The sequence below is a fragment of the Archocentrus centrarchus genome, chromosome 1 (genome assembly GCF_007364275.1).
Source record: "Archocentrus centrarchus isolate MPI-CPG fArcCen1 chromosome 1, fArcCen1, whole genome shotgun sequence".
NCBI lineage: Eukaryota > Metazoa > Chordata > Actinopteri > Cichliformes > Cichlidae > Archocentrus > Archocentrus centrarchus.
This window is the reverse complement of record NC_044346.1, coordinates 24,241,076-24,268,562: the sequence shown is the minus strand read 5'-3', so window position 1 is coordinate 24,268,562 and position 27,487 is coordinate 24,241,076. Positions and strand designations below refer to the sequence as shown.

The following is a 27,487-nucleotide window of genomic DNA, read 5'->3' as shown; positions in this document are numbered from 1 at the left end:
TGATGTCTCACTGAAATGCACTGGGTAGGAGTAAGTGTCCTTTTTCAAAAAAAAAACTAATCAGCTACTAAAAAGCCAAGTACAAAACACAAAGCTCTGAAACAGCATGTGGAGCACCATCTCATTGCTGGGAACATGGATTGCAGCACAAACAGTCCTCTGGCCTCAGCAGTTGTGTATGTGCTTTGATGAATATCATGGGTATATTTTTGCCACTGCCAGTTTAGGCACAAAAACAACTCCAGTAGGGCTTGTGCAAAATCCAGTATTTTGTTAACCCATCTGCCCCTTCCAGCCCCCTGTCTACATATTATATTTTGTTTCTGTGTAACTTCATGTGACTTTCTCCTTTGCTCATAATTGCTAGGGTCACAATGAAATATAAGCATAGGTCGCAATAAAATTGCTTACCAACCAAACAATGATCTTTCCTATTTCCTGAAATAACAGAGCGCCTGTTTACCTCCCATTAATCTCATTGCACCAAAAATTGGCTGCATTTCATCTACAGTAAAGAGTGCATTTATTTATTACAGCTCCATAAAGCCCCATTTATTTATGAGTGTCCAGTAAGAAACTGGAAGTTACAAGACTTGGAGTTCTCGCCTGCTCTTCTTTTAAAGCTCCACTAACTATAGATACTAACTATAGATATCACTAATATGAGAACATTTCTACTACTCCTGCAACATAGGTGTTGTGTAATGTTGTATACAGACCTCCCCTTTGTTCATTAATGAAAATCTCAATAGAACAGAGGGGAAACTAAGCTAAACAAATGGGAACAAGTTTCAAACGACCCAAATGATCACACTCAATTCAATTCAATTCAATTTTATTTATATAGCGCCAAATCACAACAAACTGTCGCCTCAAGGCGCTTTGTATTGTGGGTAAAGCCCCTACAATAATACAGAGAAAACCCAACAGTCAAAACGACCCCCTATGAGCAAGCACTTGGCGACAGTGGAAAGGAAAAACTCCCTTTTAACAGGAAGAAACCTCCAGCAGAACCAGGCTCAGGGAGGGGCAGTCATCTGCCGCGACCGGTTGGGCTGAGGGGAGAGAAAGACATGCTGTGGAAGAGAGCCAGAGATTAATATCAATTAATGATTAAATGCAGAGTGGAGTATAAACAAAGTAAATAAGGTGAATGAGAAGAAACAGTGCATTATGTGAACCCCCCAGCAGCCTAGGCCTATAGCAGCATAACTAAGGGATGGTTCAGGGTCACCTGATCCAGCCCTAACTATAAGCTTTATCATAAAGGAAAGTTTTTAGCCTATTCTTAAAAATAGAGAGGGTGTCTGTCTCCTGAATCCAAGCTGGAAGCTGGTTCCACAGAAGAGGCGCCTGAAAGCTGAAGGCTCTGCCTCCCATTCTACTCTTAAGTATCCTAGGAACCACAAGTAAGCCAGCAGTCTGAGAGCGAAGTGCTGTGTTGGGGTGATATGGTACTATGAGGTCTTTGAGATAAGATGGTGCCTGATTATTCAAGACCTTACATGTGAGGAGAAGAATTTTAAATTCTATTCTAGATTTAACAGGGAGCCAATGAAGAGAAGCCAATATGGGAGAAATCTGCTCTCTCTTTCTAGTCCCTGTCAGTACTCTAGCTGCAGCATTTTGGATCAGCTGAAGGCTTTTCAGAAAGCTTTTAGGACAGCCTGATAATAATGAATTACAATAATCCAGCCTAGAAGTAATAAATGCATGAATTAGCTTTTCAGCATCACTCTGAGAAAGGATGTTTCTAATTTTAGAAATATTGCGCAAATGCAAAAAAGCGGTCCTACATATTTGTTTAATATGTGCATTGAAGGACATATCCTGGTCAAAAATGACTCCAAGATTTCTCACAGTGTTACTGGAGGACAAAGTAATGCCATCCAGAGTAAGTATCTGGTTAGACACCATGTTTCTAAGATTTGTGGGGCCGAGAACAAGAATTTCAGTTTTATCTGAATTTAGAAGCAGGAAATTAGAGGTCATCCAGGCCTTAATGTCTTTAAGACATTCCTGCAGTTTAACTAATTGATGTGTTTCATCTGGCTTCATTGATAGGTAAAGCTGAGTATCATCTGCATAAAATGAAAATTGATGCAGTGCTTTCTAATAATACTGCCTAAGTTTATCACTTACTGAATCTCTGGTGGTAGACATCATGGGAAGCTAGAAAACTGAGCTTTGAAACATTTTGTAACATAGCAAAGTTTGGGAGCCTTAAACTAACCAACAATGCACAAAAGCAAAAGTTAGGAGTAAATATGGAAATAAGTAATAAAGGGAGTCAAAATAACAGTTGGATCCGAAAGCCAAGCGCTAGTGTGTTGTTCTAGTAATGTATGAAATGTGTCTATATGATCCTAGTTTGTATTTGACTGATGTTGCCTGCCAATTCATTTTGCACTTTACTGGTTGTTTAGCTTCTGGTCAAATGTTGCTAACGTGGATCTTTATAGCTATATGACTTTGAGGACTCTCTTGTTCTTGTCTCATTTTTAGATTTAAAAAAAAAGGAAAGACTGACAGACCTTTTTCACAGCTTTGAACTAACAGAACATGAAAGATGGGGAGATGTTTCCACAAATTATGGCAATGGAGTTCAAAATTAATAATGCGATTATTCTACCTATGTTATACAGGTTGCTGGTTTATTAGTTCTCTGTCCAGTTCCTTGCTTAAGGTCTGCTTTGATTTATTAGGTAGTACCCTGTTCTTTTGGTTGAAAAACAAGTATTTGATCACAGAATTAATTTGTTAATTTATATTTATAATATTTTGTTAATGTCCAGATGCTAAATACCAGAACCTCTGTAAAGTAAAATATGAATTGTTAGCGACAGCCGCCAAACTGCTACTATTTACCCTCTGCCTCACTGTCCCTGAAGCTGTTAACCAGCTCAGCCTGCCAGCAGAGGCTCCTCATGTTTTGCTGCTGATAAATTTGTCCTTTGCACACAATGCAAGTCCATCTAACAAGCATTTAGGCTGCAGCTTATGTGGAAACTAATCAGCAGCTTGCTCTATTTAAACTCATATATTCTTTTTCTAATTTGCAGTTTTTGTTTCAGGCCAATCTCAGAGGGCAAGCTAATATTGCACACACCTCCAGTTTTCAGTTACTGATTTATAGGAGCTTGCACAGCAGTCGTATTTTTTTTTTCCTGCAAAGGGCGTCTGTGTGCTGTTTACTGGAGTATAAATGAATAATTAGAACTTGTGCATCTGTCTCATCTAGGGAGAATATCTTGCATTTTTTGATGTGTTCTATGTTTATCATCGCCTCTTCCTGTCTTCTCCCTCACATGCATACAATCTGCTTTGAAATGCTTATTTATTATTTATGTTTTAACAGAGATGAAGGTCATATTTTATGCTTCATAGCTCTTGCTTTGCATAAATCTGAAATTTTAAAAATGTCAGAATAACACAAAGTTATGGAGAGATCCACACTCATATATATACTGCTTATAATTCATCTTGTTCTTATGCCCTCTGCTCTTGCCCAGGTTCCTTCTTTCCCTGTTCCATCTCCACTGTTCTGTTCTTTTTCACCTGTCTGCCTCTCACCCTCCACTCCCTCTCCTGCCCTTCGTCAGCTCTTATTCTGTTCCTCCATACAGCATTTTTTTTCTTTGATTGCTCTCCATTTGTTTCTTTACCCTCCCACTTTGCATACTGACACAGCTGAAGGGATCTCTCTCTCTCTCTCTCTCTCTCTCACTCTGTATCTCTCATTGCTCTCATTCTTCTATCTATCTTTCTCCTTATTTGCCTCCCTCCGTCTCTATCTTTACCTCCCTCCCTCACTCTCCCTCCTTTCCTCCCTCCCTGTCATCCTCTTCCCTCACTGTCTCTCCATGCACACTTGATTCATTTTACACATTACGAAAGCATCCATCATTTTCGCTCTGTGGAGGAAAAATCTCCCCTCTTTTTTTTTTTTTTTTTTTTTAAAAAACCGTGACAATATTTTCCACTTCTCTTCTTTCCGGCTGTTTTTTCTTTCCCAACTCCTACACTCTCCTGTGGATCCAATCCTAAAGCTGGAACCAATATGTTTTATTTCCAGCTGGTCATCATGGCAGGGACCGTTCTGTTGGCGTACTACTTTGAGTACACAGACACGTTCCCCGTGCACATCCAGGGCTTCTTCTGCTTTGACAAAGCTTACTCCAAGCCGTACCCAGGACCAGAAGAAAACAGCAAGGCTCCACCTGTCCTCGTCTACTCCCTCGTCACCGCCATACCCACTGTGACGGTGAGTCTGTTTTCAACTTAAAAAAAATAAAAATGCTTCCACAGGTGTTCGTCGTGTTCACACACACACACACACACACACACACACACACGCGCGCGCGCGTGCGACAACTGTGCACGTCCATTTACACAAGCTTTTCATCCACAACATGTGAAACAAATGCACACATGGATGGTTCCTCCTCATCTACACGTGGTGTTTATGGATTAAAACAGAGGAGCATTGCGTAGGTGTGCATCCTCGTGGTGTCACTGCTCTGTTTGTGTGGTTGCGTTCTCTGTCATAACCATGGCAACGGGCACTATATTTGTCCTCCATAGAGCAGTCAGAGATAGCTACAGTGTACAGAAAGTCTGTCCTTATTTCCACACTGCATTAAAGCAGAATAAAATATCACTGCTGAATGGCCTGCCTTATATGTGTCTGAAAGGCACAGTTTGATCATTTTCACCTGTTCCTTCAATATGCATATGGAAGCATGTGTAATAATTGTACAGAATTGTATATTGTGGGTCATAATGCAGCAGATCAGACAGATCAGTGTTAAAGTGCTTGCTTTTAGTAATCATCTTCAGGAATTTATGCATTTTCACTCGCACTTAATGAGTTTTCAATGACAATAATTCATGTAATTATTCTAAGTTAATCACAGCATGCACACTTTCTCATCAGTACATTTGAATATCATTAATAATAAAACATTCAAATCTGCATCAAAGATTGTAGCCATGACTTCTGCCTTGTCTCTCAGGGATAGACTTTTTGATGCCCTACAATTAATTGGCAGTATGACACATCTACTGCAGAAAGACATATTAGGGAGAGTGCACATATAATCACAAGTGCATTCAAATAATCACACACACTTTATAGACTTACATATATCATTATCTGCTGTCTATAATTCACAATTACTGCTAAAAAAAAATGCCTGTTTTACTTATGCATCAAAGATTATTGGTAATAAGTGATGTTTAGCATGAGACTACCATCAAATTAGGAGTCATTTGTGAACATTTTGGACAACAGCTTCATCATGTTTATGTATCTAGCATGCATATCACAGATGCACAGGTGGAGCCTAGTGTGCACTCAAATGCTTGGAGGCTGCAAGCATCAGGGTACAGAGTGGGAGAGGAGTGGTGTGATTTTTGCCTGGAAAGCGAAGCGCCTTTTTTGAAAGTCAGAGCATCTGTGTTCTCTTTTTCTGGAAGATAACGTTCCATCCCACAAGTCTTTGTTTAGAACAAAAAAAAAAAAAAAAAAAAGCAGACATTCGCCTAAATTTTCTCTCAAATTTGAGTCAGACTTATAGCTGCAAACACAAAACGTATAAGCTCGTTCGATTGACAGTACAGATGCTTGTAACAAAAGATGCAGATCTTGAGTCTGTGGATTGTCTTTGACAGTTCATGATGATTTTTCCCTTTAGACCTTCTCCCTTTTTGCTCTTCTCTTTTTTAAATATAATTAGGGCGTACGAGTATACAATTGCTGCTGCTCAAGTTAAAATATTTAAACAGAACTCCAGAGATTTAGTTTTTGTGTCATAACCTAGGGGGAGGGTCTGCGTGTGTGTGTGTCTGTATACATGTGTGTTTGTCCTGCGGGCCACAGCGGAGGTTCCGGTGTCTCCGCCTCCCTAGGGCGGAGATCACCACACCTGCTACGGATCAAGCCATCAGGCAGGGTCTTTTTAAGCTGCCAGCAGACCATCACTCTTCGCTGGATCATTGACTACTTCTCAGTTAGTACCGGCTCTCTGGTGTGACTCTCGCTTTCGTGGATGTATATTACTTACCTGCTCTTCGTGTTCGCTCCTTTTTCAGATCCCCGTGTCAGTTCCTGCTCGTCCTTTCGGAAACCCCGGCTTTTCGTCAACCCGCCGCTCCACGCCGTACCACAGCTGGCCCCTCACCACCTGGGAATTCCTTCAGCCTCTCGACCCGCTTCAACCGCCTCCCCCCTCGCCTTCCTGGACCCCCTTGTCTTTGCACCTTTATCAATCACTGTAAATAAACTTGCACCTTGCTTTCATCAGCCACCGCTTGTGTGTCCTCTTCCTCCTCGAGTCCTGACAGAATGATCCAGCCAAAACCGGACACCGCGGACGCTGATCCGGTTCATCGGGCCCTGGCTATTCAAGAGGAAACCCTCCAGCGTCACGACCATATGCTCCGTCTGGTTTCCAGTCAGCTGGGCGCAGCCACCCAACAGCTCGCCGATCTCCGAGGTATGTTGGAATCCACCATGTCATCCGCTACGCCCCGTCACCAGGATTTATCCCCTCCGCCGACAGATCCGCCGGCTGGTTTGGCTTCCGCGACCGAGCCCGCCGTAGCGTTGGAGAAAGCCCTGCCCATCCCGGAGGTGTTCCGCGGTGAGTTAGGGAAATGTGGAGGTTTCCTCACCCAATGTTCCCTCGTTTTCCGGCAACAGAGAAATGCCTACGCTTCTGATTGTGCAAAGATTGGTTTTATGGTCAATCTGTTCCGCGGTAGAGCATTAGAGTGGGGGCACGCTGTGTTACGGGGAAACCCCGATCTGTCTTTCCCTGCGTTCTTGTCTCGATTTAAGGAGGTGTTTGATAAAGGCACCAGCCCCGAATCCGCATCCCAGAAGTTGCTCAGCCTGCGGCAGGGACAACAGAGCATGGCGGATTTCTCCGTGGATTTCCGGATCCTCGCGGAGGAGGCCGGCTGGGAGGAAAAGGCGCTCAGGGGAGTATTCCTGAACAATATTAATGATGATCTCAAGTATGAACTTGCCACTAGGGATTTGCCTCAGTCCTTGGAGGCCGTGATTTCATTGTGTATCCATGTAGATGACCGCCTGAGAGCACGACGGACTCCGAGGAACTACAACTCCCAGCATGCCCCTCGCCGGGCGGTTTCCGCGGACCGGAGGAGCCTCCTAGCGGACGACAGCTCGGCTACGGCGCCCCCTTGCGGCGCGGAGGAGCAACCCATGCAACTCGGCCGCGCACGGCTGTCTCTCTCTGAGCGACGACGGAGATGGGAGGCGGGGGAGTGCATCTACTGTGGCAAAAAGGGCCACTACATCGCGTCATGCCCTGTTTGCCCAAAAGACCGCGCCCGTCAGTAATGGTGGGGATACTGGCGGGTCAAGCTAACGCATGCTCCTCCCTGCCCAGATTCACGCTTCAGACAAGGATAAATCTTCCATCAGGCAGTCACACAGTCTTGGCACTCCTCGATTCCGGAGCTGAGAAAAATCTCATGGACCGTGCCCTCGCCCAGCAGTGGGGTGTTCCATCCACAGTGCTACCCACGCCTCTCCTGGTCTCCGCTCTGGACGGCGCCAAGCTTTCTGAAATCACTCACAAGACCCAACCGCTTTCTGTGACTCTGTCGGGTAATCACTCTGAACGGCTCTCCTTTTACCTGTTTGACTCTGCACAGACGCCCATCGTCCTCGGCTTTCCCTGGTTGCAACTGCACAATCCACAGATTAACTGGGCGAATCGCAGCATCTCGGGTTGGAGTGAGCGGTGCCACCAGCGCTGCCTCAGATCCGCAACTCCCTCTCTCCCTCGGTCCACCGATTTGGGGGAGGGGACCCCACCTGACCTGTCCGGCGTCCCCTCGATCTATCACGACCTCGCTGAAGTATTCAATAAGGACCGGGCTGTTTCCCTGCCTCCCCACCGGCCTTACGACTGCGCCATCGACCTCATCCCGGGGGCGCCCTACCCCTCCAGCCGCCTCTACAGCATCTCTCCGCAGGAACGGGATGCCATGGAAAAATATATCACCGAAGCTCGGGCGTCCGGTCTGATTCGACCCTCCACCTCTCCCATGGGCGCAGGGTTTTTCTTCGTGGCCAAGAAGGACAAGACCCTCCGGCCCTGTATTGACTACCGCGGTCTGAACGAAATCACTGTGCGCAACAAATATCCTTTGCCACTTCTCACCTCTGCCTTTGAGCTCCTGCAGGGGGCAGCCATCTTCACCAAACTGGATCTCCGGAACGCTTACCATCTCGTCCGGATCCGGCAGGGAGACGAGTGGAAGACTGCCTTCAACACTCACCTCGGCCACTTCGAGTATCTTGTCATGCCCTTCGGCCTAACCAACGCGCCAGCTGTGTTCCAGGCCCTCGTAAACGACATACTCCGGGACTTCATCAATCATTTTGTGTTTGTCTATCTCGATGATATTTTGATCTTCTCATCCTCATTACAGGAGCATCAGGGACATGTGCGGCAGGTGTTGCAGCGGTTACTGGAGAATCGTCTGTTCGTGAAGGGGGAGAAGTGCGAGTTTCATGTGGAGTCCACGGCGTTCTTGGGATACATTATTGGTAAAGGGCAGATCAAGGCGGACCCAGTTAAGGTACAAGCGGTCCTGGATTGGCCCGAGCCAGCGGATCGGAAACAGCTGCAGCGTTTTCTGGGCTTCGCCAATTTCTACCGCCGCTTCATTAAAGATTACAGCTCCATCACCCATGCTCTGACCTCTCTCACCTCTCCCAAGATTCCTTTCAGATGGACCCCCGCCGCTGCAGAGGCTTTCGCGCTCCTGAAGGGTCGGTTTGCCTCCGCACCCATCCTCATCCAACCTGACCTATCCAACTCATTCGTCGTGGAGGTGGACGCGTCCGACGTGGGGGTAGGGGCAGTGTTGTCCCAACAGTCCATGGGTAGCCTCCGACCCTGCGCCTTCTTCTCTCGCCGCCTCTCCCCGGCAGAACGGAATTACGACGTAGGGGACCGGGAGCTGCTGGCCATCAAACTAGCCTTGGAGGAATGGCGGCACTGGCTGGAGGGCGCGACGCATCCCTTCTTGGTCTGGACTGATCACAAGAACCTGGCCTATCTGCGAACCGCCAGACGTTTGAAACCCCGGCAGGCCAGGTGGGCCTTGTTTTTTACCCGATTTAACTTTACTATCTCTTATAGACCTGGGTCACGGAATGTCAAGCCCGACGCTCTGTCCCGACAGTTCAGCTCCACGGACTCCTCCTCGCAGCCAGAGTTTGTCTTGCCTCCCTCTTGCGTCATTGGAGCCATCACCTGGGAGATCGAATCCGCCATTCAGGCAGCTCTACGGACTGAACCAGATCCTGGGACGGGACCCCCCAACCGCCTTTATGTTCCCTCTCGAGTGCGAAGCCGCGTACTGCAATGGGGACACGCAGCCAAATTCACGTGCCATCCCGGGGCCAATCGCACTGTGGCCTTCCTCCAGCGTTATTTCTGGTGGCCTACATTGATTAAGGATACCCGTGAGTACGTGGCAGCATGCAGCATTTGTGCACAAAATAAACCTTCTCTGTCACCTCCATCAGGTCTCCTCCGGCCCTTACCCACCCCTAAGCGACCGTGGTCTCACATAGCTCTGGACTTCGTCACAGGACTTCCTCCCTCTGAAGGAAACACCGTGGTCCTGACCATTATCGACCGGTTTTCCAAGGCCACCCACTTCGTTGCGCTACCCAAGCTCCCCTCCGCCTTGGAGACGGCCCGGCTTCTCACCACCCACGTTTTTCGGCTCCATGGGATTCCTGAAGACATCGTGTCGGATCGGGGACCCCAGTTCACATCTCAGGTCTGGAAGGAGTTCTGTACATCTCTCGGAGCCAAGGTGAGCCTCTCCTCTGGTTATCATCCCCAGACAAATGGGCAGACGGAACGGGCCAACCAGGAGTTGGAGGCAGCATTACGATGCGTGGCGTCCACCAATCAGGCCACCTGGAGTTCCCACTTGGCGTGGGTTGAGTATGCACATAACTCTCTCTCCTCCTCCGCCACAGGGGTGTCCCCCTTCGAGGCCTCCTTGGGTTTCCAACCGCCACTCCTCCCTGCCATCGAGGAGGATCTCACCATTCCCTCCGTCCAGCATCACCTTCGCCGCTGTCGCCGGCTATGGAGGTCCACCCGCGCAGCTCTGCTTCGGACGAAGGAGCAAAACAAACGCATCGCTGATCGCCATCGGACCCCTGCGCCGGACTACCAACCAGGCCAAAAGGTATGGCTCTCCACGAAAAATGTTCCAGTCCGTGCCGAGTCTAGGAAACTGGCCCCCACCTTCCTGGGGCCCTTCGAGATCGACTCCATCGTTAACCCTGTGTCTGTCCGCCTCAAACTCCCTCGTACCATGCGCATCCATAACGTCTTCCATGTCTCCCAACTTAAGCCTGTTGCCACCAGTCCTTTGTGCCCTCCAGCTGCCTCACCTCCTCCTGCCCGTTTTCTCGATGGCCAGCGGATCTACACCGTCCGTCGCATTATGGACGCCCGCCGTCGGGGGCGGGGTTATCAGTTCTTGGTGGACTGGGAGGGCTACGGTCCCGAAGAGCGATCCTGGGTGTCCCGAGCTAACATTCTGGATGCGGCCATGGTGCGGGAGTTCCGGCGGCGCCATCCCGAGAAGTTTCGGTCGCCAGGAGGCTCCCGTTGAGGAGGGGGTACTGTCATAACCTAGGGGGAGGGTCTGCGTGTGTGTGTGTCTGTATACATGTGTGTTTGTCCTGCGGGCCACAGCGGAGGTTCCGGTGTCTCCGCCTCCCTAGGGCGGAGATCACCACACCTGCTACGGATCAAGCCATCAGGCAGGGTCTTTTTAAGCTGCCAGCAGACCATCACTCTTCGCTGGATCATTGACTACTTCTCAGTTAGTACCGGCTCTCTGGTGTGACTCTCGCTTTCGTGGATGTATATTACTTACCTGCTCTTCGTGTTCGCTCCTTTTTCAGATCCCCGTGTCAGTTCCTGCTCGTCCTTTCGGAAACCCCGGCTTTTCGTCAACCCGCCGCTCCACGCCGTACCACAGCTGGCCCCTCACCACCTGGGAATTCCTTCAGCCTCTCGACCCGCTTCAACCGCCTCCCCCCTCGCCTTCCTGGACCCCCTTGTCTTTGCACCTTTATCAATCACTGTAAATAAACTTGCACCTTGCTTTCATCAGCCACCGCTTGTGTGTCCTCTTCCTCCTCGAGTCCTGACATTTTGTACCTCCTTATAATGAGGACAGATATTCTGACATCTAGTCCCTAGTGCGACTGAAGCTCTAGAAATGCTGAAGCCTACACTTCCCATAATGCATCTCAGAAGCTTTTTTCCTATTAGAGCCCATTTATTTATTATAATAACCCAAATGAAATCCCCTAGAATGAATTTTTTTGACTTCGCCAAACTCCCTCCAGAGCCACTGCAGACAGTTTACTGCAGTTTTTGGAAGATGAAAGGTACTTCCTTTAATAACTAGTAAAATTGCCTGTAAATGTCTTTGCACCACTTTTAAGTGAATCTGTCAAAGAATATGCTTAGTTTGGTTATCTCAAAGATAGAGCATGTGTTGCACTCAGGGCAGTTGCTCCTCTGGCTGACACAGCTTTTAAGCAGGCGACGCCTTACAAAATAACACATTACTGTAATGAGATTAAAAATATTTGTAATGTAACAAAGAAACACATTAGTCTTCCTAAATTCAATGTGCATATTATACTTTCTGATCCAAAAATTATGTCAATTGTGTTACACAAGTTCTTCAGTCATCTACATAATAAGCAGAGAAAAAAAATCATCAGATGTGCGCGTGCATGAAAAGGCCCACTCAGGAATGTGAGGGGAAAGCGTAGCATTGTTTTTAAATGTCTTCCTTTTTAGGATATGTGCTGATATGTAAGGTTTTACTGGCAATTATGTAATAATACATTTCAGGCAAGGTTGCAGAGCAGAGTATAACAAATTCCTTTCTACAGGATTGTAAAGTCATACATTACATGTCTTTTAAAATTTTATAAAAGACATTATATATGTTTTTTTTTTTTATTATATTTTGTATCACACATAAAGCCAAAATCTGTTCAAATGACAACATCACCGTTCAAAGCGATCTAAAGTTCTGAAATTGTTTTCATGTTGCATTTCTATCAGCCAGTGCTACATGCTTAGAATAACACACTAACAAATCAACCGACCTGAAGTAGGGACCTGCTCAGCTGGATACATTTTTATTAATCTAGCTAGATATGTAAGGTCAGACAGTGTCACAGGCACAACTCAGGAATTCAAACTTCATTAAGATTTACTCTCACTGGCAGCATGCTGAACATTAAGCTGTGTGGCTTAATGTTCATGGTCAAGTCGAAGTGAGTTTTAGTGTTTTGTTCTGCTGGCTCCTGACCAGCCGTGTTTATATTCCTCAGTTCTTGCTATTAAAGATAAAGTTCAAGCTGAGCACCTCATCATTTGAGTCTTGCTTGGGGCTTCTTTACCTGCCTGCCACAGCAGTTTCATGACATAATCATTATATAATTCATCTTACTATTTTCATTTCCAGGAATGTGTTCCCTACCCTGCAGTACACATTCCTGGAAATAACTCTATACATTTCCACTGATCTACACGACGCTGTGCTGTAGCAACACACACTCACTGAATACTTCATTAGGTACACCTGTTCAGCTGACTGGCTATTTTTTTAATGATCAGCCAGTCACATGGTAGTAACTCAGTGCATTTAGGCATGTAGACATGGTCAAGACAACCTACTGAAATTTTAACAGAGCATCAGAATGGGGGGGGGGGGGGGGGGGGGGGGGATTTGAGTGACTTTGAATGCGGCATAATTGTTGCTGTCAGACAGGCTGGTCTGAGTATCTCAGAAATTGCTGATCTACTGGGATTTTCCTGCACAACAATCTGGGGTTTACAGAGGACGGTCCGAAAAGAAAAGATCCAGTGAGCATCAGTTCTGTGGGTGAACATACCAGAGGAGACTTATTTATAGGAAGGTGTATAGAGGAGTGTCTCTGAATGCACAGCAGGTCAAACACTGAAGCAGATGGGTTACAGCAGAATGACCATCCTAGGCACCACTCCTGTCAGCTAAGAAGAGGAAGTTGAGGCTGCATTTCGCACAAGATGAACAAAATTGGATAACAGAAGATCGGAAAAATGTCGCCTGGTCTGATGAGTTTTAATTTCTGCTGTGACATTTGGATGATCCTTTTATGACCACAGTGTACCCATATTCTGATGGCTACAGTATGCCACATCCCAAAGCTCAAATCATCTCAAACTGGTTTCTTGAACATGACAGTGAGTTCAAAGTACTCAAATAGCCTCCACAGTCACCAGAAACAGTAGATTCACATCATGGATGTGGAGCCAACAAATCTGCAGCAACTGTGTGATGCTGTCATGTCAACATGGACCAAAATGTCTGAGGAATGTTTCCAGCATCTTGTTGAACCTGCGCCATGAAGAATATAAAATACTCCAGGTTTTCAGTTCCTTTATGAGTAAGAAAATCTAATCGACACATTTGTGTGTGACCATGAATTTAAACGTGTTTTGTTTGTTTAGAAAAGAAAAGTCCACAGGGCACACTTGAGTTTCAGTAACCATTTACTTCTTTCTTTTATTCTTTTCTTTTTTTTTTAACTAAGCATGAGAGTTTTTTTCAGAACATATTTTGTATTTGTTTTTGCATCATGTCCTTCACATTTTTTTTATTTATCACAGTAAGCAATAGTTAATAGTACACATTAGCCTTGGTGAAAATTTGATTTGCACTGTAATTAGGTTTGACCTTAAAATTGCTAGAGTGCAAGTTTAAACAGAACCCATCCTATCTCTTTGACCTGTCTGTCGTGAAGCTTACGATCCTGAAAAGCAGTGGAAATCATTTCAAAAGACATCTAAAAACCGAATAACGCACACATCAGTGTGTGTGTGTGTGTGTGTGTGTGTGTGTGTGTGTGTGTGTGTGTGTGGTGCATGAATGCTACACGATACTAAAGGGACAAACTGAGAGGAAGTGAGAGGGTGAGTGAAATAAAGGCACTTGTGTGGTACTTGGCAAAAATGCTGTAGGTTTCAGTGCATCAGTGAAAGTAAGTGTGTGGGTGGATGACGGCACACATCTCCTCCACAGCCACTGAAAACCATTTTTGTGTGTGAAGATAGAAGCAGTGTGTGTGTGTGTGTGCGCGCGCATGCACTAGTGCTCGGATCTAAGTACTAGTCAGAGTAGCCACAGGCGATCTCTATGACTCTCCACAACTGCAGCTAATTCTGTTTTTACACACACTGTAAAGTCTGTAGCATTGTGTAGGTGCAATACATGCACCAAATGCATTACAGGTGACATTTTAGCACTCATTTTAATTATCACTCCAAGCCAGCTGAAAGAGCAAGGTGAAGTGCTATTTGAACCATTTGCTAATTATATGTGTGTGTGTGTGTGTGTGTGTGTGTGTGTGTGTGTGTGTGTGTGTGTGTGTGTGTGTGTGTGTGTGTGTGTGTGTGTGTGTGTGTGTGTGTGAATGTGTATTTGAGGGCACATTTTGTGTAATGGAGACCTTGTATCCATGTGTTGATATCACACTGCAATCCATCCAGGGGTAATTGCAGGCTTAGTGTGAGCTTTCACAGCACGTGGAGACTCAGACACACCGACACACGCACGACGGTGCGGCAAATGAATGAAGTTTTGAATGCAGAGGTTTATTTCTCCACCTTTTTTATGTGGGTCAGAGGCATAATGCTAAATACTTTTGCCCTTGAGAGCTCCATTCTAATGCTGCTAAATATAAGCCTCTCAAACTGTGAGAAGGCAAAGCGAGGGCACTCTTTGAGAGGAGAGATGGAGAGACAGAGAGAGTTCAAAATACAGCAAACGCAAACTAGAAAATAGAGGTTTGAAAATGAGCAAAATGAAAAAAAAAAAAAAAAAAAAAAAACGAGAGTTAGGGCTGCCAGAAAATGGGGGGGAATGAAGGAAGGGAATGAAGGAACATGAGGTTCTATTCCAAGTTTGCTTGCTGCTCTCTGTTAAACCTTGGAAAAAACCTTCATGCATTATGCAACTCCATGTGACAGAAAGATGAGGATTGGGGCAGCATGGATACAGACCATATTATCCAGTTATGCCACAGTTTATCAAGGCAGAGCGCTTGATGTATGAAAATCTGTATGGTTCTGTTTTTGAGTCTTGAAGTGATGAAGGGAAACAATAGTGAGAATAGAAGAGGACTGGCAAAAGTAAAGTAGATTTAAATAAATGCAGCATTCAAAAGAAGGAGATACTCCTACCTGTCAGCTGTCTGGGTCATTGCAGATCAGCGTGATGAAGCTTGAGGGAAAGGATTGAGTGCTTTATTTTTTAATTGCCAGTTTAGTTGTTTGCTGTTTAATAATGATCTTTTTGTCACGTGAAGTCATTTTAAGATATTAAAAGAGCTCCTCCAGTGGAGCCTAACAGCAGAAAATCTAGAAAAGACATAAAAATCAAATGCCTTTCAAGCCTTTTAGTGTCAACTCTTTTGCTTTTGTCTCTTTGTACAAACCTCTTTGACTCGAATTTTAGTGCAACTGGTTGCAATCAAGAAGAAAATTATTCACAAAATTAAACCTAGAATGTAGAGGAAATGATAAATTACCAGTGCTTACTGTTGCAGGCTAAATGCAAGGACACATCAGATTCGATCATTTGAGAGATGACATGGTGACTGCTGGTTAGTATTCTCTATGGCAAGGTGAATATAAAAGAAAACCCTCCTGCTTATCATTTTGAAGAACATGATTTTGTAAAAATGTAATGTTCTGACACCTCTCGTAAGAGGGCTTCCTCCCCAAGAAACTACCTTATTAGAGTTATTCCTGTCAAAGGTGTTGGATACAAAAGCTGAACTCCTGCATTGCTAATGATTTTGGGCTTCAACTCGCTACATATGCTGTGAGCTGTAAAATCCTTAAGGATAATTTTGCTTCAGCAACACCTTCTCCATAGCCACAAATCCACACTTCTTAACACGCAGGCACATCGCAAAAGTCAATCTCCTCGATTAGATCTCAGAAAAAGATGGAAATGTCAGTTCTAACTACAGCCAGCAACAACTCGTCCTCTGTGTTTTTCTTTTTTTGTTTTTTTTGTTTTGTCATAAACACTTGTGGATGTGGAAATTGGTTTCCCTCTTTACTCCCAGCTAAGGTGTAGACATGCACATTAAAATGGTGGAAGGCTGTGGGTGAGCCCAACAACAGTGGAGTTCTCATGTATGAAAATGGTTCCCATCATACTCCTTGACAGTGCCATTGTTATGCTAATGTTTAGAAAATTATGATGTTCAGAAAATCCGGGCTTTTCCTGTTCCCATTTATTGCCTTTCTCTATTCTATATTTACCTTCTATTGTTATTCTAATCAGACTTGTCATCTTTGACAAGCAGCCCAAAAGAAAGCTGCTCACACACACACACACACACACACACACACACACACACACACACACACACACACACACACACACCAATGCACAGAAACATACAAACATATACTCATGAACTGTAAAGTAAAGCTGAAGTGAACGTCTTCGTGGGTCGTGACAGCTCTGAAGTCGATCGCTCACGCATGCAGCTGTCCTTTTGTTCTGACATTTCGACTTGATTGCAATTATCTTCTTTGCATGCACATGCATGCATAAGCAAAGACCCTCAAACTAACTTAATAAAATGCCTGTATGCAAATTGACCAGAAGTTTGCATACTGTTAAGTCTTTGCACAATCTTTCATGAATAATGGAGTCGCACATGACAGACAGAAGAAGATTGAGATGAGCCGTTGAGCGAGAGGACAGATTTGGGTGTGACACTGAAACGCTGCTCTTTCCCAAACTGTGGATTGTGAAGAGATTAGATTATTGATGAGTAAAAAGCCACAAAGTAGGCAAAAGTGATTTAGGTGCTGTGAAAGGGTCTTCATAATGTTGTTGTCATTGTATTTTCAGCTTCCTGTTTGCACTCACTACTTTATCTGATTATGTTTGATGAATCTTGTGTATTTCAGTGCTACGTGCTGTGTCTGTTGCATTGGTTTGTTGAAGTGCAGTGGCTTTAAACTGTGCATAAAAGGGTGGCTGTGGCCATTGTGACGTTAACTTTTTGGAGCCTATGATTGCTGTCATCTTGATTTTTCAGAGCTAGAAGTCACCACATTTTGACGAATGAGTGCATGTGAAGTTTTGAACTAACTAGCAAGCTTGCAATGCATCGACAGACTGCATGTGGCAGATAAGTGTAATAAAAATTCTCCCAATTGAAGCAACACTACAAACACTGTTGAGAGGTCCACGCTTGAATTAATGGAGATGAAGCCCAGCAGGCAACTATCAGCTATACAGTGGACTGTGTGTCAGTGACCCTGATAATACATCACTTTAAGCCTTAATGGAAACAGGTGGTTTTAAATTAAGGATCAAAACCAACCACCAAACCATCCTTTTCTAACATGCTGTAAAGATGTTTATTTCTGCTGTAAAACTGGGCATTTTGACATGGGAATCTATGGGGACTGCATTTAGAGCCAGCCTCAAGTGGCCATTCAAATAATGTAGTTTTTGGCATTGCTGTCTTGGCTTCATTTTTCAGCCCCAGAGGTTGACAACATGCCTAATGTAATTTATGCTGTAATGGCTTCATTTGTGAGCAGGAGCTTACATATTTCTGGGGGCCTTAAGAGATAGCACTATTTCATTCATTTAATAGTCGCATCAAGTGCATGTAGCAGTCTCTGCTTGTGAAAACAGGCAACTGAGGTAGAAAACCCACTTAACAATGTTAAAACCAGGCTAAAGTGAAACAAAATTTACTGTGTGCAAAATCCAGTAGAAATATTTGCTGCTTAAGGTGACTCCAAACACACAGCCAGAGAGTAAGAAGACAAAAACACAGAAGATATTCTTATAGTGCACTGAGTGAAAGTGGCTGCACACTGATTAGGGACATGATGGGCAAATGTGTACTGTTGGCATGTGTAGATGAGGGGGCTGGGGAAGACTGGGAAAAACTCAGGACAGCTGCTGGAGGGTGGGGAAATGGCATGATCTGGAACTACCAGAAGGACAAGAAATGAGTAAAATCACTAAAAATTAACTTAGTGCTTTTTCCTGTTCATTAGACAGTTTAAATTGTGAAAAGTTGACTATAATTGGACTGGCATTACAGTTATGAAAAAGTTCTTAAAATTAGGTAAATATAACCTCAGATGAACAGCAACACATGACATATTATGTTGTGTTATTATTTATTTAACAAAAACTAAGCCAAAATGTGAAAGTAGTGTTTGAAAAACTAAGTAGACCCCACGATTCAATAGCTTTCAGAACCTTAAAGGAATCATTTTCCATCTTTATCAGTCTCTCACATTGTTGTGGAGGAATTTTGGCCCACTCTTCTTTATAACGTTGCTTTAGTTTATGGAGGTTTGTGTGCATCTGTTCATATTCAGTTCCCTTAAGGTCCCACCATAGCATTGGTCAGTCAGGTTGAGGTCAAGACTTCGACTGAGCCATTGCAACACCTTGATTCTGTTATTTTTGAGCCATTCTCTTGTAGATTTGCTGCTGTGCTTTGAGTCATTGTCTTGTTGCATGACCCAGTTTTGGCCAAGCTTTAGCTTTAGACAGATGGCCTCATATTTGACTCTAGAATACTTTGGTATCATGGCTGACTCAATGACTGCAAGGTGCCTAGGTCCAGTTGCTGAAAAACAATCACAAATCATTCCTCCTTCATCACTGTGGGTAACAGTTGGTGCTGGGCATTATGGCCAAACATCACCGCTTCGGTCTCATCTGTCCAAAGGACACTGTTCCAGAAGTCTTGTGGTTTGTTCAGATGCAACTTTGCATCTGCTGCCATGTTCTTTTTCAGAAAGAAGAGTCTGTCTCCTGGCGACACTTCCAAACAAGACAGATTTCTCTGAAAAATTGCACGGTCTGACCTTGGGGTGAATTTGCTGGGATGTCCACTCCAGCTATTTTGAATGTTTTCTACTTGTGAATAATATTTCTCACTCTAGAAAGATGGATATGCAATTATTTGGAAATAGCCTTATAACCGGTCCCAGACTGATAAGTAGTCACAGTTGCTGCTCTAAGATCATTGCTGATTTCTTTCCTCCTTGTCATTGTGTTAACACACACCTGCATGCTCAAGACCAGCAAACTGCCAAAACTTCTGCTTTGCTGATGATCAATTAATCAAGTGCATTTGATTAGCAGCACCTGGCTAATCTTACTCTCTTAATTCCTATGGAAGCAGTAAGGGTGTACTTAGTTTTTCACTAGAAGAGATGGAGGCCAACATTAGCTATTTGCTGATACGTCATTATCAGCTTTTATAATTATTGGTTTCCCAGCTTGATAAGCAGCCACAATTAGTTCTCTAAGATATTTTATAATTATTAAAAGTTTTTAAACCTTTGACTAGTACTGTATATCATATTTTATACATTAAAAACATAATTAAACTACATTGTCATATTATCTTAGTAAGAACGACACATAACAAATATTGGGGAAATCTGTATCTTTCACGCACCATGTCTGTATTTGGCTTAGTTTTTGTTGAATAATTAAAACGTGGTGTAATTCATATGATGTTGTTGATCGGAGGTTGTATTTACCTAATTTTAAGACATGCTATGGGCCACATTATTTTTTATTGTGTCCTGATCCCTAACTGTGACTGTGCATTGTACTGTTTTTTTTTTTTTTGTACTTTTTTCTTATGGACCACTCAAAGTGTTTTTACACTACAGGTCACATTCACCCATTTACACACACTCACATTTATATAGTCCTTTTACGTATTGCATGTACCCATGGTTGCAACAGGGCAAATTTGGGCTCAAGGACACTTTGACATGTGGATTGGAGGAACCAGGGATCAAACCATCAGCCTTCCAACTTATGAACAATCTGTTCTACCTCCTGGGGAACAGTCATCTGACCGTCACTACTGAAATATTAATATTATAAGCTACTTTCATTCCCAGTGCTCATTCAAATTTTCATCATCTGAAGGGGGTCGCACTCCTAAAAAAAGCTGGTTGACTAGTGACCATCAAATTTCTGCTTGTCTCCCATCAAACCATGTCTGTCGCCTTTGTTGTTGTGTGTTTGTGAAGGAGAGACAGCGAGAAAGCTAGACAGACAGATCATTGCGTCATCATGGGTATAAGATGGAGCAGTGAAAAAAGGGCAGGGATAATAAGGGATAATCACAGCTTTATCCTGTCACTGCCAGTCATACTTGGTTGAGGACTGAAATGAAGACAGCAGGCCATGTAGCCCCATGCTGATACGCCTGACCAGCTATCTGCTCCTATTGTGATAGCCTGTAAGGCACAGTCTAACCCACAGATGAGAACCCTAATCCCCCAATATACTCACACTCTGGCAGATTAGCTGCAAGGTCTCTTCCCACACTGAGCCAGGATCCCTCAGTTTCTTCTTAAGAGGACACAGATGGAGAGAAACTTATATGGGGAAAAGATTATAAGGATATGGAAAGAGAAATAAATAGAGAAATGGAGACAAAGCAGGATGAGGACAGGGAGGGGGGGAGACGCAAGGAAAGCGAGAGAGGAAAATGCAAAGAGGCAAGAGAGAAAACAGGGGGAAGAAGGATATTGGGGTCATTCCTCAAACCTCAGTTTAAACCTTACTGAGTTTAACAGGACTGAAAGAAGAATGCAAGAAGGGACTTTTTTATTTAAAAAAGGAGAAAAGAGGAGATGTTTCTGGTAGCCTAGTTTCTCCTCCACAAAGACCTGAGAAAGCTGCTCTATAAAAAAAAAAAAAAGAAAAATAAATACAAACAGAGTAAAAGCAGAGCGAGATACAGAGAAGGATGGAGAGAGTGTGGGTGATGATGAAGCTAAATTGTCATGGTTACCATTGCTAGTCTATGTGAAGGCTGCCTGTGTATCTGCGTGCGCGTGTGTTTAAAGTAGAGCACTGGGCTTGCAATGTCAACAGATGTCATGTGATATTTGCAGAAGCCTTATGTAGATTCAGTATAATCCTTATGAAGGCTTTTTTTTTTTTAATATACCTTTTTCAATTTACTTCATTTCACATTAACCAGTGAAGAGCCGTTTTCAACATTACATCATTCTTAAACTGTGGATAATTGTAAAGGGCATCTATCAAAACGCTCATTATAGACGCAAACTGTAGACACATAGATTAGGAATGTAACACTGCATCAAAAGTGATTCACACCATTTCATGGTGTAGATGTGTAGCTAAATTTACTGTTTTCTCATGATACGCCCGAGGTGTTAGTGAAGAAAAATCCTCGCAAATCTGGAACAAAAAGGGAATAGATGTGCTGGTTTATATTTCTGCCTTAAGCTTTACTTGCTTTTTATATAGTGTGACGTCAAACCAACATTTAATGCTGCATCACTGATTCCTGATTGTTGGTATTACTCACAGTGCACCCTGTGAATGAGTGGATCTGCATGTATCATAGTTTGTGTGACTGTTTTCTCTATATACCGTACGTGTGTGTGCATGTGTGCGTGTGATCTGATGTCTTTTTTTGTTTTGTTCTTTTTGAAGCAACTCTTTTATATTTCTTTATGGAGGAGCTGAAACACTGAAAGTGATGCTTGACTGAACACCCAGGATGCATCTGTTGTTAAAGAAAAAAACATGAGGTCTTGCTTTTACGGACAGAGCTCATGATTAGAACTGCTCACAACACTTCTCTGAAACATTAAATTTTCAGCAGACTCTGTTCCTGTGATGTTAAAATAATGATCACCTTTCATCCTTTTCTAGTTTCACATTTTCTTCCTTTTTTGATGCTCGCTCTCGGATTGTGTAAAGCAAAACTGAGTCATGTGCAGAGTCATGCTTACAGAAGCAGGCAAAAACACATCCTACAATCAATTGTCACTCAGTCACAGCGAGCCAAAAAGGCCAATTAAGAGCAACTCAACCTCTTGATTTTTTTCCATCGCTTCTCTTTCCTGTGCCACCTCTGTCTCACTGGATGTTCTTTTAACTTTTGAACCTCTAGTTGTCAGAGTTGAGAGGTTGCACATCAAAGAATCCACAGCTGCTCCGCCACGTGCAATGTCTCTCTAACAGCTCTTATTCTGCACAGACATATACACATTTGTGCTCAACACGTGTGTGTGTGTGTGTGTATATGTATATGTGTATATATACATATATACTTTCTCAACAAAGAAAGCTATTTGGTCTCTGTGACAGGAGAGGACAGCTTATGCCACTCATCATTTCTCTATTTATTACCTCTCTCTGCTATCTCATGCTCTGTCCTCCACTATTTCCCTGTTGTCTCATTCCCTCACTCTGTTGCAGTGTCTCTTGTCAGGTATTTTTCACACAAATGCCTGTCTGTATCATGCCATCTCCTCTCACTACCTGAAATCTCTTTTACCCCCCCCCCCCCCCCCCCCCCCCCCGACTATTCCTACACAAAATAAATATGACCTAAAAACAAAACAACTGCCTCCAGAAAACAGCCAGCATCTGCTCAAAACTAACTGACTGCCAAGTCAGATTTTCACATTGCTTCAGTGGATTTCCAGCCCACCAAGATTTTGCAAATTAACGTTAATGTTGAAGCTGCTGGCAGAACTCACACACCTGCCTTGTGTAGTTAGGTTGTCATACTGTTACAGCCTCGTGTGGCTCATTTGGATTCTCCTATCAAATAAGTGAATATATTCATTTGTTATACTATTAAATTGCTTTTGCATGAATGTATGGTATTTGGGAAATAGCACCTCAAAAATGCTTTTCAGACGGACCTCCTGATGGTTTTGGATGCAACCCTCAAATGATCTGTTTGATTTCAAACCAACATAAATAGGAATGGCACCAGTCAGCTCAAGCATGGAAAGCGGGGTGTGTTTTGCTTTGAGCTGCATGCTGGTACTCTGGCAGTTCTCATCTGCATTGTTCTGATCCTAACAAATTCACTGAACCTCACAAATACTCTCAAATTACCCAACCATGCTTAGCACTATTAGTCAGATTATTACCTTGGAATCAGTAGCTTTGTATTTCTGAATGCTGTTTCACCTCATTATTTTCCTCCAACTTGGAGACTCCTCACCTGCTTTACAATACATTTGTCTCATCACCCTTTTTCACATTCACACCCCCATACACAAGACATTTATTCATCCAAGTAATTTCTCTCTCTTTTTTTTTAACCTTGGTGTCTTCGTGTTTGAGTATTTGCTATTACTTAAAAACAAAGGTTAGAAAGTAGTGATGTCCTCTATGGATTGCACTTGCATTGCTGTAAGTGTCAGAGGGTATTTACTGCTGTTGCTTTAGCAGATTTTGGAAGTTTCACAGAAATTCTGCTGACATTAAGGAGACCGTCTGCTGTTTGATTCCAAAGCATTTTCATTAAGCTTTCTCTGTGTGTTAATGTCACAATTTCCAGTTATTTAAATATTCTGCCTTTAAGTGCTGTACCCTTGTACCTGGGTTTTGAGTTTGGTCAGAAGATTTATGTTGAAGCCTTTATCTCATGTCCCCCTGTGCTTATGAATTTTGCAATTTTATGCCATCGCTTCCTGCCTGGCTTTTGTTGTTTCTAGATTTGTTAGTTCCCTTTGTATTCCCATTCTGTTCCTTCATTCTTGTCTCCATGTTTGTTGCATGTGTGAGTAACAGTTACTGTTACTTCCTGTTTTACTTTGGTGGTCTTTTGTCTCTTTTACTTTGCGTCTAGTTTTATTTCCTCTGTCTTGTTATTCCTGATTTGTTCCCACTGTATTTCCCACCTTTTGGATTGAAACACAGTTTGTATTCTCATAATAATATTAGTAATAATGTTAGATAAAATTATTTTATTATTATGATAATAATAGCATGAGGTTCAGTTAGCTTTGTACAAAAACAGCTGGGAGAAATGTCCTTCAAAGAGCAACTTTTTACTTTCTTATTTTGAGTACATTTCAGAGCCTGTACTTTTTCATTTTTACTTGAGTAAAGAAGTTGGATCAGTACTTTAACTTTTACCAGAGTATGTTTTTTTACACTGTACTGTACTTCTACTTAAGTACACAATATCTGTACCTTTGCCATATCTGCCCACCTGTTTCCTCTCCCATTACCTGGTGTATAAATTGTCTGTGTTTCCCCTTGCCCTCTATCGAGCCGTAAAGTCTGTTTCCCTGTCTCTGGTTTCCCTGTGATGCCTAGCTCATTCGATTATTTGCTGCTGTAAAGCTTTGACCTGTTTTTGTGTTTTGTGAGAGAGCCCAGCAATAAAGCATCTGTCTCCCGAGTCCTGCATACTGCCTGCCACACTGCTGAATCCTGACAGACACCAAACCGTGTGTGCAGTATATTTCCAACACATTAACTTTGTTTCAGCTATTTTCTTCCATCACAGCTGTTCAGTTGCATTTTACAGACAAAATATTGGCTGCCATCAGTGGTCCTAGTGATGTGTTTGAAGTTAAAATCCCTATATATGCCACCCTATAAAAGGATGTGTCACAAAGGCTCAAAGAGTTCAATCTGGTGTGGTATATATATATATATATATATATATATATATATATATATATATATATATATATATATATATATATATATATATATATATATATATATATATATATATATATATATATAAACATCTGGTATGTGCAAATCCTTGTCAAACAATTTCACACAGTGTTGATTAAGCCTATTAGTACTAGATAAATATCTGTATTTTTTAATATTGTGCAGTTTTAAATCTGGTTTCTGTGATGGTGCACCTGTTAAGTACTTAACAATAATTCAACCAAGGAATTCTCTCCATGCCGTGCCATCCTGTCCATGCAGACCACCAGACCGCTCATTCTGTAGCTTAACTCTACTGCTTGATGCAATAGGTGACAGACTAGTTATGAATATGGATGATATGTCCATCTGTGTCTGTGTGTGTCTGTTTTCTGTTTTATTACCATACATGTTGCTTATTTTGCAGCATTTAACTTTGCCTGGTTTAAGCGCCTTTCTTTTTAATTATTGACATAGAACAAATGCAACAACCCAGCAGTACATTTGTAAATGGCCTGAATGTTCATTTCATGGCTACATTCATAGTCTGGCACCCTTTACATCAAGTAGGATCTGTTGGTTTGCATGAACACCCTGAGATGGAGTCATATTCTTGAATTAATGTTCCAGTGTTCCCCTGGTGGAGAAGCAGGCAGACGGTTGGTTTGTGTGTCCATGTCCGTTTTTAGCCTGCGCTCACTCTTTCAGCTGATTGTGCAGCAAGAGATTCATGCTGAGATAGCCATGTGTAATGTGTGGGCTCTGAAAGGGCTCTGAACTCCTGTTTGCTATAGTAAAGCTGGGCAAGGTCACACCAGGGCAAAATAACCCTCAGATTACTGGGAAATGTCCCGTTGGTCCTGAATGTGGTACAAATGCATCTTTTGTCAAACAGCAATGACTGGTTTGCCTGAGCTGAAGAGGGAAGCAATTCTATTGCGGAAGATGGACTACCTAGGCTACCAGCAATTGCGAGATTTGCAGAGCCTGTGGTAGAAAAAAAAAAAAAACATGGAGTGTTTCCAAGAAAAGATTCTGATACCCCAGGTAAAAAAGAAAATTGTGCTCAGATGAGAATTGCAGTCTAAAAGACAACATGATTGCAAGGATGAGCAAAGACAAGCATATGTGTGGACAGTGTTTGTGTATTACTTTCCAAAGTTGCATTTCACATGTTTATAACTGTGTAAATTAATATTTATGGTTACCTACGGAGTGTGCAAAAAGCACTAAATACAGTACTAGCATATTATCAACAATCAATGACAGGTGCCTAATGCCTAAAAAAACAAAAAACATTAGCTTTTATTTGAAGTAAAGTAAGTAATGTAATGTATTAAGTCCACAAATCACTCTCTTTTACAGCTGTTTAACCTGAAAGCACCCATAGTCTCCATTAACTCCTAAGAGAGTTAATGGAGACTATGGGTGCTGCTAAATGCTGCACTATGTAAATGGACTGGCATTTTGACATTTCTAGTCTTACTGACTCAAAAGTACTTTTACAATTAAAAAAAAAAGTTATGCAGCACTTTATTCTGCAGCCTTTAAGCATTTTACTGATCACACACACACAGACTCACACACAGACAGGTGCATCTGTGGCGATTTGGGTTGCAGTATCTACCCCAGGGACTCTACAGAATGCACAGTGGAACACTCTGGGATCAAACCACTGATTCATTGATTAGTCAACAGCCCGTTCTATCTCCTGAGCCCATATCTGCTAATTAAGTGTGTCTCTGCTGTTTGTAGCTGAGCAGGTTGAATACAAAAAAATTAAGTGAGCGCTCATCACAGCATAACCCAAAGTCAGTTAAACTTCAGGGATGGCCATCTGTCCAGTTAGGAAGCACTGTGAATCCATTTCACCTACTTTGGTGCAAACGAAAGTGACAACAGGTGCACTGGACAAGAAGACCCCCCAGGAAATGGTTAAGCAGGTGCTCTCTCCTCATCCCTTCTGATTAATTTTTTTTCCATAGTTTTGTTTTTTGCTTGGCTATGTCTCTCAGCACAGATTCAAAAGAGTGATGGAGATAGCAGGCGACATGGCATCACATGATGAGAGCTGGACAGAGCAATGTTTCTGACCAAACTGTAAAAAACAGACTTCATGTGGGGGGCATGAGGTCCTGATGTCCTTAATGGGTCCTGTGCTCACATTTTGTAGGGCTCTTTTATAGGGCTCCTTACCCAAAGCAGCACAGACTGGTCCTGCTGCTGAGTTGGTGCGCTTCTATGGCCCTGTTCTGCTCTCCTCGTATAACAGCCCGTGTCCTGATATCTTCTTCACACTCTTGAGACTGTCTTGGGAGACACAGCGAACCGTACTGTGATGCCACATATTGATGTGCCATCCTGGAGGAGCTGAGCTACCTACTGATTACCATAAAGAGACTTCTTTGTGAGAAGCTGGAGAAAACCAAGATTACTTTTTGTTACAAAGGTGTCATAAGGATTAAAGGCAGGGCTTTGTGAGGCAGCAGGAAGTTAATTTCAGTTACGTCAGTGGGGGGTGGGGGGTGGTTGAAACCCCGAAATTCTGAAGACAGCAGGAGACATGTAGTGGATAACAATTCAATTGGAAACCTTCCACTGAATATCAGTGTGAACACAGCTTTGGAGTAGCTGAAAAAATTAATGATCATGGAGTGGATATGGCAACCGCTTTCCTAATTGGTGTGTAGTCTTAATTTTCTCACAGTGAGAAGTACAGGTAGGGGGGAAAAACCATGGTAGAGAAAGGGTAACAAGACCATTCAGAATCCAGTGTAGCTGTAGCTGCAGCACTGTATGATACAACTCACTTTCTAAAGCACTGAGAAGCATTGCTATCACAGAAATAATTTATTTA

At 43.1% G+C, this 27,487-nt stretch overlaps 1 protein-coding gene across 3 annotated transcripts in view; it reads left to right on the top strand.

The window, feature by feature from the left end:
- LOC115788997 (phospholipid phosphatase-related protein type 5-like) overlaps positions 1-27,487 on the top strand; it is a 68,670-nt gene that overhangs the window by 27,125 nt on the left and 14,058 nt on the right. For all 3 annotated transcript variants that reach the window (XM_030742143.1, XM_030742158.1, XM_030742151.1), the window contains exon 3: positions 4,076-4,264. In XM_030742143.1, the coding sequence (XP_030598003.1) occupies positions 4,076-4,264 (189 nt within the window). The remainder of the gene's footprint in view (positions 1-4,075; positions 4,265-27,487) is intronic.